At 41.9% G+C, this 15,570-nt stretch overlaps 1 protein-coding gene across 2 annotated transcripts in view; it reads left to right on the forward strand.

Moving 5' to 3' along the window:
• The window catches only part of AMZ2 (archaelysin family metallopeptidase 2), a 574,400-nt gene that overhangs the window by 476,563 nt on the left and 82,267 nt on the right, over positions 1–15,570 (forward strand). For both annotated transcript variants that reach the window (XM_086930947.1, XM_086930948.1), the window contains one exon: positions 5,636–5,799. In XM_086930947.1, the coding sequence (XP_086787073.1) occupies positions 5,636–5,799 (164 nt within the window). The remainder of the gene's footprint in view (positions 1–5,635; positions 5,800–15,570) is intronic.

The following is a 15,570-nucleotide window of genomic DNA, read 5'->3' on the forward strand; positions in this document are numbered from 1 at the left end:
CTAAAGCTGCTGTCAGATGATCTTGCCGTCTGTCAGCCAATACAGGATCAATGACACACAGGACTGCCCAGACAAAAGGTAAATTATTAGTTGCGTATAATAAATCAACAAAAGGAAGATTGTACTGTCCCAGGAACCTCTTTGCTAATTCCTGAAGACCTTGCCGGACTAGCAGAAAGCTCGCTCCCTAGAAGGCTCAAGGAATCCTCTGCTGAACCGATCCACCACGCCGTCCTGGGCTCTTACTCCACAGCGGTGAGATTGGTTTAGGAGGCTAATGCGCGGAACCAGGGAGCAGGATGCATGTGAGTAAATGTGCTGTTTGGACCACACAATCGGGGGAGCTCCTGCTGTCAATCCACAATGTCAACAAAGGTAACCCCAGTTACTTAAGAAAACAGTCAAAATAACAGACTTTACTTAACTGGCTATAAAGCAAACAAGCATTTACAATGCAATGGTTTCGCCTTTGCAAAAGTTAGAGCTATTGGCATTGTAAATGACGACAATTTTATTTATGTGTTGGTTTTGAAAACAGATTAAAAAAATGGCATTGTAATTTACATTGCCAACAGCTTAATCTCTCGCAAACGTAAGACCTATTGTACCCTACTGGAAGAGCTCAGCAGACAGCAATTACTACCACACACACACACCCAGAGCCACACACACACACACCCAGAGCCACACACCCAGCACCACACACACACACACACACCCACCCACCCAGAGCCACACACACATAGAGCCACACACACACACACACACCCACACCCAGAGCCACACACACCCACACACCCAGAGCCACACACACACCCAGAGCCACACCCACACACACACCCAGAGCCACACACACCCAGAGCCACACACACCCAGAGCCACACACCCAGAGCCACACACACCCAGAGCCACACACACCCACACACCCAGAGCCACACACACCCACACACCCAGAGCCACACACACCCACACTCCCAGAGCCACACACACCCAGAGCCACACACACCCACACACCTAGAGCCACACACACCTACACACCCAGAGACACACACACCCAGAGCCACACATACCCACACACCCAGTGCCACACACACACACACACCCAGAGCCACACACCCACACACCCAGAGCCACATACACACACGTAGGAGAGCAAGCACAGCGAGGGGGCAGGGAAGCAAGCACAGCGAGGAGGCAGGAAAGCGAGCACAGTGAGGGGGCAGGGAAGCAAACACAGCGAGGGGGCAAGGAAGCAAGCGCAGCGAGGGGGCGCAGGGATGCAAGCGCAGCCAGGGGGCAGGGAAGCAAGGGCAGCCAGGGGGCATGGAAGCAAGCGCAGCCAGGGGGCAGGGAAGCAAGCGCAGCCAGGGGGCAGGGAAGCAAGCACAGCCAGGGGGCAGGGAAGTAGGCACAGCCAGGGGGCAGGGAAGCAAGCACAGCCAGGGGGCAGGGAAGCAAGCACAGCCATGGGGCAGGGAAGCAAGCACAGCCATGGGGCAGGGAAGCAAGCACAGCCATGGGGCAGGGAAGCAAGCACAGCGCCCCCTTGTGTCTTTTCCACAGAACAATTCGTGGAGAAGTCGTCATGCGCCCAGGTCCTGGGGAGCTCTCCCTAATCTTGACATTGCAAATAAAAGAAACATCCGTAATCTCGCTGCAAAAACAAGTGAGTGTGTGTGAGAGTTTGTGTGTGAGAGTGAGTGAGTGTTTTTCCACCGGTGGCCTCGATGTTGTTCACGCTTAAGATATGTTTTGTAAGTACTGCCCCATTTTCTCCTGTCACAAAGTCATGCAGATTGACTAACCTTATTTTCCAGATACAGCAGGAGCGATGTAGTTGCTAATTTCACTCCTCCCTAGGAACGGTACCTCTAGTGAAGGTAAACAATACCACTCCCCTAAGAGGACCTCACCCAGGGAAGGGGAAAAAGTAGATAAATAAAACATAAAGGACTGGCAGCCATAAACCATCAACAGGACTCGACACCAAGAGAAAGCTCAGGCTTTGGATCCGTATTCGAGTTCCTGCATAAAGACAATAATTGCACTCCTCTCTGGATTACAATAACAACTAAATGTGAACGTGTAGAAACTCACTTACTGAAGAAGGCTGCCACAAACATTCCATCAGAAAAGGGCAAAAAAGGAAAAAATAAAGAAAAATGCAAAAATAGGAAACAGTTTACGAACCCCAGAGTAGAAAAGATAATGGTTCTCTATCAGCAATAAAGTTCAGTCATGAGAGAACAGTTACTTATCTTCCTCCACGTAGCTTTTCTCTGTTTAGCTGATTAGAACCGAAAGACAATGATTCTTGCTCCCAGTGTGCTCCGAGAACCAAATCCGAGCTTCTCAACAGCTACGACAAATCCAAAGAGTTCAGCCGCTATCCATGCTCCAGAAACGAGGCTATATTATCATGAAAAAAGTCTCTGCAGCCGCGTAAATAGAGAGCCTCTGACTCAGCTCTCCCAGCGCGGCTCCCAGTAGAGGTCAAAGTTCACCAAACGCCACGGAGACAGATAGCGAAGGAAAAAAAGTACCAGCGCGCATCCGCTGCGCTAGTCCAGTCGAGAAACTATAATCCAAAGAGCAGAGTAACACCGTACTCCGTCAACAAGGGTCCAGGTCGATAAGCACAAGGCAAAAGGCAACACCACAGGTGACAAGCACCGAGGGCTTACCGGAAGGCACAGATATAGGAAGCAGGAAGAAAGTAAGCGGGAGAGAGCGAAAACAGACAACACAGCAAGCATTCTGGGACATGTAGTCTTACTAACTGTGCCTAAAACGTGACATCTCCTCATAAAGGTGCTGGTCATTCCTACACCTGCAAAAGTGGCACAGCGAAACAAGCCTTGATGCTGGTCATTTACGTTCACTTGTGTATTAACATATTCTTCTTCAAAACTTTATCTCTTATGTTATCGTCGCCAGTAAGCAGGGGCGTAGCTTCGGGAGTTGGGAGAGTTACACCCCTAATAAATACATTTTCTGGAAAATGGTTGGGAACAGAGGTTTTCAGTCTGGTATGCTTAGGTGAATGTCGGCTTTTACAAGGAATTATTACAAAAACACAAAAGCACACTCTCCTTCTGCTTTGAAAATCTGAAACCCACCCCCATCACCCTAATCTTATGTTTAAAATTGTTTACTGTCTTGTGCCACTCCTCCCTCAACATTTCTTAAGTAAAAAGCAAATTCGTATTACATCGAACGCCTCATACAATGTTATATATATGCTCAAATTAATTACCCACTTCGCTACCAATTTGATCAAAAACATTCTCTTCAAATTGTATTGTTAGGGTTTAATTAGCCACAAATCACACATCTCATTGTTCAAATTAAAAAAAATACAACGGAACAAAAAGTTTAACTTAAAATCCAATTTGATCGCATTCCTAAGTCGCTGGTACAAACTAAACTTCCCCATGCCCTTAAAAAATAAAATCATTTGACAAACAAACCGTATTCACGTTTGCGAGCGGGCGCTAAATGCGCCCTGACATCTGTATTAACCCGGCATAGATTAACCATTGTACACATGCAGACACCAGGGCACCATGGAGATGAATAAAGCAGCAACACGCAGCCAGTCCCACAACTTCCTCAGAGAATGCACGCCAGCTCGCCTGCGAATGAGGGGGGGCGGGGGCTCTCGCGGTTTTTAAGCAACAATGTGGAGACGCAGCAAGTTTTCCTTCAAAATAATCATAATTCCGCACTAGGTAAACATGTATTCATTTTTTCCCTACTTCTGAGCCGAGAAGTGTCTGCTGTTAAAGCCCTAAAAAAAAGTTAGCATGGCCCAAGGCAGCTGACTGCGACACAGCTGCCCCACAGCAGGTGCATTGTTCCCCAGAGCTTACCTCCCCAGAGGCTGTGCGTGCTCCTGGAATAACCCCTGGGCAGACTTGGGGTGGCCGGAGCCTGGACTCTGGAGATGTGAAACAGGGAGGGAAGAATAGCAAGTGTGTGAGAGAGGGAGAGCGCCAGAGGGGGGATGGAGAGGTAGGCAGTGCTCGGTTTGCTAATTACACTGCAGGCTGGAGAGTCAGCTGCTCTTATTTCACTGCGATGGAAATGCTACCTCCAGCTGTGCTCCTTTTTAATGCCATATGTTCATCCAAATCAAGCTACCAGCCGACCACAGCTTGCTGCCTTTTTTAAAGTTCCAGCAGCCAGGCGAAACCTAACTAGATTTTTGAGTCAACAGAACTGTCTAAGGAAGGGGGACACTTCAAAATGCTTTGTTAATTACGCTCTTCTTAAAGATAAAAAAACACCCACACAGGAGTGACGAAGTAGTTATGGAAACCGCTGGCAGCCAAACACTATGTTTAAAATTGTTTACGGAAGAACCAGAGTTCAGCAGCAATCAGACTCCACTCCCACCAGAGACACAGACAGTGGGAGGGGGGCGGGAACGGGCACACGGACAGCAGGAGGGGGGGGCGGGATGGGCACACGGACAGCAGGGAGGGGAGCACTCACCAGGACTTTCTCTGGCGGCGTTCGGCCTGGAGGAATGACCCCAAAAAACTTAAAAAAAATAAATAAATAAACCACCGCCCACCGCCGCAGTGACGTTCACAAAGGGGCAGAGAGCGAAAAAATTGCCGGAACGCCCACGAATCTGCTCCCACAATGACTGACGTATCTCTGTTCCAATGGCTAGCCTCCATTTATGGAGCTAGCCAATGGAACAGAGAGGCGGGACAAAGCCCCAGACTGCTTCTCAAAAGATTTTGCCTGCGCGAACGCTGCTGCGCAGCGAACGCCAGGCGAAACCTAAAAAGAAAGAAGCAGAAGGAATAGTAACAAAGGACTGTATTGGACTTTATCAGTAGTGTTCGAAGTCCATTTCCATTGACTTTTTGGGAAATATGGTCTGTAGTATGTTGACGTTATTATTGCTGCTATAGTTTTGCAATAAAGGAAGAACAGCATAAACCTCGCTTATGTTCTTGCCATAGAATCAAACCTGGCATCCGAAGATGCGCTCTGTTTGTTTGTTCAGAGTGCTAGGTTGATTATCAAGTGGTTGTTCAGCAGTCTAGTGCTTTTCATCCTAGGTGCACCGAGGGGTTCAGCTTTTATGGGTTGTGTCGCCGTTGTTGCTCGCTGTGCATCAGATGCTAATGCACAAGCACAGCTTGCGTTATTCTGAGTTGTTGTATCTAGTGCTTTTTTCACATTCCCCTAATCCTTGTCAATTTGAACTGCCACGCACCAATTTTATTTCCTACTGCTGCGCCCGACTTGTCTTTTTTTAGCTGCATTTTCTTTTACAAATTTAAATGAATGCCTTTATTGCCAAGGGGTCAGAGGAACTGTCACTGTATGTAAAATAAACGACATCGTTTGATATATGATTATTCAATTATGCAAATAATCTCTAGCAAAGGCAAAGAAGGTCTGAGAAAGTAGACAATTTTGTCCCTGATGGCTGTCTGTAGTAGAGATACAGCATGACCAACATAGCAGTTTCTTAGTTGTACAAATGTTTTTGGCTTCCCAAGATGTCCATTTCAAGCTGCTGAGATGAGGTGCAGGTCCAAGACCCTGCCATGCGTATTCCGCTCCTAAGTATTCTAACATGCAGTCTATACATTTCTTTTTCTCTCTGAAGGAGTGGGCGTTTTCAGCTTTGCAAGATATGACAGTCATTTCTATAGTGAGAACTACAAGGGCAAATTGGATAAAGGGAATTCCGTCATCCGAGGAAACTACTCCGTGTTTAATGGATACTACTCCCCTCCCATCACTGGGATGCTACTCCAGCGGTCCTGCAAGGTGGGTGTTGGCCTGGGCTTTCATTGTCAAAACACGGCACCATGGATCATTGTTGCACATTGTGGAATGTATTATGGAATGTATGTGTACAGATTGGTTTTATGATCCTGCTGAAGTGAAGCTAACAAAATGCCTATCTGTTTAAACATGACTGACAAACCGTATTAGACAAATCTAGTGTCACATTTCCTCCTCTTCTTGATTTATGGCCATTTGATGGATATGTATTCTTTATACCCACCTTACATTTCCCCCAATTCCTTCCTTAATTCAGTCACCCTTTTTAGGTCTCGCCTGAGCCAGCGCATGCGCTGCTCTGCGAGACATTTAGTAAGCGGCAAAAACAACGGTAGGTTATAGGCTTGCGCTTAATTGTCGTACGTAATTTTGAAACATATAGGGCTGCTTTTAGGGATAAAGATGACGTCTATCAAACTGTCACCATTAGATGTAGAGATCCACATCAACAAATATATACACATTGTATCCCGAGCAAAATGAAAAGTGTGATAGGCAAATTATGAGTCCAAAAGAGACCAGAGGCTGAATTCTTGTGGTCACTCTCACTTGAACCTGCAATTTACTCGATTGCATGACTTGATCATTACCTAACGAGGGGCGCAACAGTTTTTACGCTTGGAGTGTGAATTTACGTGGATTTCCAATTGAACGAATTATTCTACGTCAAAACGTGCCTTTAGGAACTGGTAGTTACCGGTGATACCAGTATCTCACTACATGTGTTGTTGCCCTGATGAAGTCTGTATGCATATACTGCTAAATAGACGAAACACGTGTTGGCTAGGACACATAAGGATGCTGTTTTGAACATTAAAGAAGATAAACACTCATGCGGACTGTAATGTCTCTTTTGGACTCATAATTTGCCTATCACACTTGTCATTTTGCTCGGGATACAACGTGTATACATTTAGTAAGCGGGCTTTTAAAAGTCCGACCACAGCTTTTTGGCTGGCATAGAACGTGCGGTTACGCGTACAATAGCGAGCAGAGGCGCCATATGGCTTTCCTCTCTCGTCATGTTGTGCGCACATCGCACGCTCTATGCCAGCCTGCTTTCACTTTTGCTGTCACAATTTTGCTGACGCGCGTCCACGGCACAGCCTGCATTCTGCTGAACAGTGCATTAAATCTCCCACTTTACGAGTACCAGGATTCAAATAAAACTAAATGAACACGTCACTAACATTCCAATAACTTTAACAGGAAGCAGTTGCAGTGATTCTTGTCGCAGATGTTTCAGTTCTGCAAACGTCAGTCACATTTATGTTCCATTATCTGTGCCTCAGCCCGATTTAGATAGAATGATATCGTTTTTATATGCGCACGTTCTGTGAGCTAACGTCATGTTGTCACCTCCGAAGATTAGACTTCAACACATTTAAAATGACTACTTATCGCAACTTAGTCCATGCATGCAACGGAATATAACAGTCCATAATTACATATACAAGACTCCCTGGACTTAAACCTTTAGAGCACATAAATGGAATAATGGAGAGCCAGTGTGTGTGTGAAAGACAGTGTGACAAACAACATCTTCACTTGTTTCACTTGTATTGTGGCTACAGAGACAGGCTGCAGAAATGCAGCCACATTTAAAATGCAGACGACCCCGATACAGCATCATAAATCACTTGAGACCCTATGTTTTCCTATAAGGGAGAGTAAGCATTCCAATCCATTCCAACGACTGGAGACGTGCCCATGCTATCAGGTTGGAAACGGTCTATAGTCAAGTAAATATGCAAACCTATAAAAACTATATGATATTCACCAAAAATTATATATATATAATTGGCCAGTAATAAGTGAGAAAGTCACCCGACAAATAGAATAAAGTTATTTCTTTTATTTATTTTAAGATTCTTGCAAATGTTTTTATCTTTTATTAGTATTTTTGTTATTTATAAATATATTTTTTCTTCACATTTTTTTATATATCAGTTGATTATATAGTTGATGAACATTTCATATACATAAGATATTAAAACAGTTATAGACAAACATAAAATGAAGAGCAGACAATTAGTGTTGGCAATACGGCAAGATGGTTCACAACGCGCGTTTCGGCCTATATAGCCTTCCTCAGGTGGCCGTATATTGCTCTGAAATTTTAAGAAACATATTACGAGTGAGACTTAAACACTTTTATACACTGGACACATACATAATATATAGCTATATACATTGAATCACCACAACCAACAATTCATATACATTTTTGAGAAACAGTTATAAATGATCAACAGTTAGAGTGCATTTGTTCTTATAGGATAGCCTCGTATGTACAGAGCAAATTTTTATATATATCATCAAATATTGACTTTTCTCATTCTTTATTTGTCCACTTTTTCTTCTTCGGGTTACACTATTTTTATTTCACATCATTATATGAGAGAACCCACACCGTCACCACATTGTCACACAGTTCAGTATCTGTATCTGTATCTGATATTTAATTAACATCAATGTAGGTAGCATGATAGCTTATTTTCAGTTATGAGTCAATGCTAAAACTTAGACGATATGGTTTACATATCACTATGTCTTCATTCACGTTCCATGATAAATAGGTACATACAGATGGAAATAGTTGTATCATGTAGTCTAAATAATTGTGCCAATTTGTATTTAAGGCATTAGTGCATGGCGTTTTACGCATATTTCCACAAGGGATATATATACTTACGAAGCCAATGGTGTCCAGACCATGAAACACAGGCTAGAAAAGGTTGTTTATTTTAACTGCAAGCTCTTGACAATAAAACTAAAAGAAAAAAAAAACAAAATGAAAATTATATGTATCTAACTAACAATACAGCGTATTTTGTTCTGTTTATAGTAATTTCATTTAAGGAGATACTGTATTGTGAGCAAAGGCTCACGATATGATGCTTCCATGACATACTCAAGTATGGGTAGATAGAGCATTTCTCACACTAACTGGAGTAGATGAGTTAGATAGACCATACATGCATGTGGAGATCACTTACTTTAATGAAGCTTAGCGTGGTCTTCAGTTAGCCACGATTTCTAAATGTAGTATTTTTTTAAAGTTGCTTCCATTATTTAGATGCCTATTAAAGGAAGAACAAGGAGACGGTATATAATGAGTAACTATGCGTAGGACGTTGTTATGTAGCTTGAAGATAGTTTATAAACTATAATATCTACCATGGTAATAAGTCTGCCGAAATATTTGTTGATAGCCGTCCCGATGGTGCAGTTTAAGTCCAAATATCACTCTGTTGAAAGATGTAAGAGAGGCTATAAATATAGCACGGATAAATATTTGTTCACATGTTAATGGTATGTGCGGTCAGGAGAATTCTAATGTACCTGCACTTGATATGTATGCTTCCTGAGATTTCAGCCTTCACCTCTGATTATGTTTATATGTAATTTTTAAAGGCGTAGCGGTATCTTTTCTTAATGGAGGTTCTCCAAGCATAGTGGAGAGTGAGAAAGTATTAATAGTATTCTAAATGGTTCATTTCAGCATATGTTTAGAAAACGTAGATAGATGAGCCTGGCATATAAACCATACCTAGAAGCCACTCGCTCTCTAGGATTAATAGAAAATGCATCCTATGAATGATATCCTGCCTGTTTTCCTTTCCGTAGATAATAAAAAGGAACAAAAAGCTCTGTTGAGCCTGACAACGTAGAAGGAAAAACGGAAACCAGTAGATACATATCGGCTACCTAAAAGTCTGTTTCTTCTAATTATAACATTAATCACAAGCCGCTATGTAGATTAAATACAAGCTGCTATGAAGGTTAAATTGTCAAGATTACCTGAACTTAGCGTTAATAAATCGGCCGAGAGGCTGGGTTCCGTGGTTTCGGTAGGTTTATTATTCTAAAATGATCAACAAAAGGCATGCCGTTATTTCCTGTTAAAAAAGGTTTCTACGCGGATGGACTATCTTGCGGGGTAACATGCTTACCGTTAGACGGACGTAGTTTCTCTGCAGAGCCTCTCGGTATTGCAACATCAAAGCCACAAAACGACTGATCCGGCGTGGCAAGTAACTGGATACAAACATTCGTCTGTATTCAAGCGCCATCTTTATATAGATGGTCTTTGATGGATGTTAACGCAAGTCGGGTGCACAACATAGAAACCGGACTACAGGCATATATGTATGACGATATAAGAAAGTGCCCGATGTAGGTCATTGAAAACGGACTATATGAATACCTATGATGCCATATAAGAAAGAGCCCGATGTGTAGAATAGAAAACGGACTATGTAAATACTATTGATGCCGAACAGAGTAACAAGGCACCTAGTTTCAGGATGTCTTACATCAAATGTTAAATGCTATTGATGCCGAACAGAGTAACAGGGCACCTAGTTTCAGGATGTCTTTCATCATATGTTAAATGGATGATGATTTACACAGAAATAATTCTTTTAGTTTGCAAACTAAAAAATAAAACATATAAAAATAAAAAATATAAGAGCACTATATGTCTATTTGTAAATTAGTTCTTAAAAAGGCCAAAGGATGAATTAAAAGCAAAAAGAACCTTATAATCGTATATTTACAAATTAGATATAGGTACAAAGCAGCAGGTTTAGATCACAGATTTATAGAAACTCATAAATTAGTAGCACATCAATTCTTGACATGTGGGTAGATAACTAAGAGTTCAAGAATAAAGACTTTTATGATAATTAATCAAATATCTTTTTATACGTTAAGTAAGCACACAATTATAAAAAGTGTATATTGCTGAAAATACCGCACATGACACTTAATCAATGTGACGCTACATCTCTGTTCCTATTTTGATGGAGCGTGAATGAATGGTGATGACATTGTTGGTATATGAGTTTCTAAATGGACCTGCAAGCATCAGAAGTAATGTAGCTTATTAACTCATATGAACTGTGAAGGATTCTTATTCATAGAATAGCGTGTTCCCATGCAATTTCTGAGTTAAGGCCATTTTCAACAGTGTTAAACATAAAGATATGGTATACCTCTCTTTTTTTCCTGACTTTTTCACAGCAGAGCCCTACTGTGGGAAGGATTTTTTCTAGTATAAACCATCGAACATCCTCAGGGGAGTGGTGGTTTTCTACGTAGTGGGATACCATTGGTGCAGACAGCTTTTGAGTACGGATTGCAGATTGATGTTCTGTCAAACGAGTATTCATTGATCTAGAAGTCTCTCCTATATATGCTTTTTCACAGGAGCACATCAGGAGGTATATCAGGTTTTTTGATTTACAATTGTTGATACCTTTACTTTCTACAGTGATACCGTTGTGGCTTATTGACTTCCCCTCTATGCATTGCAGGCATGACTTGCAGCCCCCACATTTAAAATTTCTGTGAATAGGGCGAGAGTCTACTATGCTACGTTGCGTCATTTGTTTTGGAATGGGCATCCTAGATTGCACCACTATGTCCTTTATGTTCTTGTTTTTTCTGTAAGCAAACATAGGCTTTGACAGTTGGTCGGATTGATTTTTATTCACATTCAATAGGTACCAATGGGAGCTGATAATTTGCTGTATTTGTTCATTAAGTACAGAGTGTCTTGTGACAAAAATCAAATTATTTTCGATAGATCGAGTGTTACCAGTTAACAGATGTTGACGGTCAAAAAATCGTGCCCGTTTGTAAGCATCACGGATAACCCGATGAGGGTATCCTCGATTTTTAAATTTTGTTTTCATTTTCTCACTTCTTTGGTCATAATCAGTTATTTTTGTGCAATTACGACGAAGTCGTAAGAATTGCCCAAACGGGATGGCATTTTTCTGTTTAAGTGGATGAAAACTGCTATGATGTAGGATTGTATTACGAGCTGTAGGTTTGGTAAATAAATCAACGTAAAGACAGTTGTTTTCATGTTTCAGTATAATGTCTAGAAATTCAATTTCTACATTGCTTTGATGAACTGTGAACAGTAGATTATTATCACATAGATTCAGCCATTGAGTGAATTCAGATAGAGTATCCTGGTCGCTGCCCCATATAAAAATGATATCATCTATATATCTTGACCACTGAATTACTGATTCAAAAAAGGCGCTTCTTCCTTAAATATGAATTTGTGTTCAAAGAAGGTAACGTAGATATTAGCTATCGTAGGGGCACAAGATGTGCCCATACTCACACCTTTCGTTTGTTTATACAGACTACCGTTGAATTCAAAGATGTTTTCAGGCAAAATAATAGATAGACAATCAATTATGAACTTGCTATTACAGCTTACTTGATAGGTTTCAATAAACCAAGTAACAGCTTATATTGCTCCTTCGCACAGTATATTAGAGTAGAGACTCTCCACATCTAATGTGACCAACAGTTGCATATTTGGGTTAAATGGAAATCCCTCAAAGATATTAATAACTTGAGTAGTATCTTTAATATAACCTGGGGTGTCTTGAATATATGGACGCAGGATGGCATCTAAGTACTTGGAGATGGGTTCAATGACAGAGCCAATAGTACTAACAATAGGCCTAAAGGGAGGATCGATGATGTCTTTATGAACTTTAGGAGTACCATATATGCATGCCAGCTTTGGATTTTCCACATTTAGAAAGTCATATTCTTTCTGACATAGAATATCATTATTGAAAGCATTTGTGGTCAATCGAAGTATTTTAGATTTAGTTGTACCAGTGGTGTTTCTATTTATTTTCAAGTAAAATCTAGTGTCGCTTAGCATCTCTTCCATTTTAGTAATATATCTCTCAGTGTCCATGAGGGCAATTCCTCCACCCTTATCACAACTTTTTATGGTTATTTCCGAGGAGGTTTTGAGAGTTTTCAATGCTTGATATTCTTCGGGAGAGATGTTAAAAGGGGTTCTAGGTATATACTTCGTAGCTGTTAGCATTTTATTGTAAACAACTTTTTCAAAAATGGCTACCTCTGGGGCAACTTGATCAAGGGTAGGTGTGAAGATAGATTTCGGTGCTAATCCAGATTTGTTCTCAGCCTGTGACTCTACTATATTTTCAGAGAAGAAAACTTTGAGTCTAATCTTACGCAAAAAGGCCATAAGGTCAGAAAAAGGCTCAAACTTGTTTACACCTGAATGAGGAACAAATGATAAGCCCTTGGATAGTAGAGACAGGGCTGAAGGTTCAAGAGTTGTTTTGCTCAGATTAAAAATGGGGATAGTATCTATTGCCTCCAATATTGGGCATTTCTGGTTTCCAGAAATTGATTGGGGTTCAGTATTGGAGGTCCCTGGTACTGGTGAGGGTATTGGACTTGGGGCTGATATTGAATGGGCTGCTGAAATTGTTGTTGTTGATAATTGTTGTAATATCTCGGTCTCCAATTGCCTCTGTATGGGTTGCGTCTCCCTCAAAAAGGCCGCCCACTTTGATTGTATCTTGGTCCTTGTCCTCTTTGATCTGAGGTGAAGGAGCCCCCATCGCTATCTGAATCGGATGAATTTGAAAACGTAATTGTCTTTCTATTGTATGGTTTAGTTGATTGATTAGAGGTAGGGTCAAAGTTAGTGTCGTCAGATGACGTATAGAATCCATCAACGAGATAAGGGTAGATTCTCTCTTTACTGAAAAATCTAATGTCTTTTTGCAATTTGTCAGCTTTACGTTTGATTAAATAGTCATTATAAGAGTTTAGTTCGGACTCTATGTCTTCAAGTGCTTTTTTGGCATCAGTTATGGCCGGAGAGGATTTAATTTTACTCTCTAGTTCTTCGATTTCTTTTAACAGCTGTACCATGAGATCTTTTGCTGTTTCAACAATCAGCATCATGAGATCCCTTGAGCAACGATTCGCAATTTGGGACCATTTTTCAAGAAAGGCTTTTATATGGGCAAACAATCCAGGTATATTTTTAATTTGTAATCCTTGTGGGATTACTCCGGCTCTTAGATATTTGAGCATAAATTCTCCATGAAGCTCGATACGTTTAGTTTTCTTCCTGAGAGCTAGGAGTTTAGTAAGTTCTGCATTGTTTCCTGTATCATTAGGGGTTCTATTATCGAAGGATGCTGATGTGCCAACCATAGACATAAAGTCAGCATCACTAAAACCAAATGTTGAAAAGTTAGCCATGGTGGATATTAGTCTATACTTTATATATCCCAAGCCTTTAATTGTTTTAGTTAGAGATTCTTTCCCAATTAAGAATTTATACTTGTCTCTATATATTAACAATGGATCTTAGTGCTAACTGTGCCAATATGCCGATGTAAAGGATATAATGAACGATCTGACAAACACAAAAAAAAGGATTTTTTTAAACACTAGTTACCTATCAATATATAGCTGCGGGAGCGCGCGGGCAGCGCCGGGAGAAGCCCGGGACAAGGGCGGGCCCTCTGTGGCCCTCAGAGGCCTGAGGAGTCTGGTCTGGGCCAGAAACGCTGCTCGGACTGGGTAGGCCCCTTTTGTTTGTTCTGTTTGACGATATCTAGTAGCAACTGAGACATTTTAAACATTGTGCCTACATTCTGTATGGTTCTGCATTTGCACAGCTTATCTTTTTAAAGTGTGTCTATTCATTTTACGAACTCAATGTCTAAGGCTAAAGTAGGCAACATGCTACCGGGACAGAGTGCCATTAATAACTATATGGTAAAAAAGGTCGCCCAGATAAATAACGATCGACGTGCCTCATTAGGGAAAGGAGATGCTACAGTATGTATACAGGATGATCCCTTGATTGTTGCACAAGACACAGAGGCTACTATCAGGGTTAGTCTGTCCAATTTGGAAATGCCCGATCTGAGGGCATCCGACTCGCTACCAGCCAGCCCATCAACATGTATGCGGACACTAACACCCAACTCTGTAAACGTTGTGGCAATGGTACATTCAGGAGAGAGGGAGCAATCCGATATAATTAGTGAAGCAAGCGAGGGGGTATCCTCCAAGAAGAGGCCATTAAGGCAGTGTAGAAAGACGGCATTACGTAAAGGGGGACAACCAACTAGCAATTCAGCGGTAGCAAACCCTAGCCACACTACTGATAACATCTGGGCAGCAGCTAATAATCCTTTTGTGTTCACGGGAGCTGATTCAGGCCCCCCCAAGCAGAATGCCAGTGTTAACATTACTAATGAGCAGTTTACTGCCTTAATCTCTATTATGGAGACCAGCCTGGGGATGAAGATAGAGGAGGCTCTCAAACCACTAGTGGAAAAAATCGATTCCCTTGTAAAAGAAGTAGATAGGCTTGGGGGGCTTGTCTTCGCGCAGCAAAAGACCGCTGGAGATACTAGCACCATACTAAAAGAAATAAGGTCCACCCAAGCTGAACAGGGGAAAAATGTGCCAGCAGCAGTCAATCCGGCAGGAGCACAGAGTACATTAGGGAATAGACCCCAGCGGCCACCACCTGTCAATCTCCCTCAACCTAAAGCAGGAAACCCGCAGCCACATGTAGGCTCACTTTCAACCACAGGTAACAAGATAGATCCCAGACCTGACAGAAGAAATCGCTATCTAAATCTTCCTCCGGATTGTGCGCCCTTTGTGGTGGTCTTAACAAATGTCCCTGCAGTTGGCACCCATCCGGCATCTCCTTATGGCGAGTCATATGACTCATTAAAAAACAAGACAGTCTCATGGCTAAACAAGAACTGCGGTTTCCCCGTCGGGTACTCAGATCAGATAACGCTAGTTAGAAGGGTAAACTGGGTAGGGCCTTCTAACAAAGTGGGCAATGGGGATTGCATTGTGGCTAATTTTAGACACCCCCAACATGTGGCAACTGTACTCCTGAGAGCTGCA

This window comes from Lissotriton vulgaris, chromosome 7 (genome assembly GCF_964263255.1).
Source record: "Lissotriton vulgaris chromosome 7, aLisVul1.2, whole genome shotgun sequence".
Lineage (NCBI taxonomy): Eukaryota > Metazoa > Chordata > Amphibia > Caudata > Salamandridae > Lissotriton > Lissotriton vulgaris.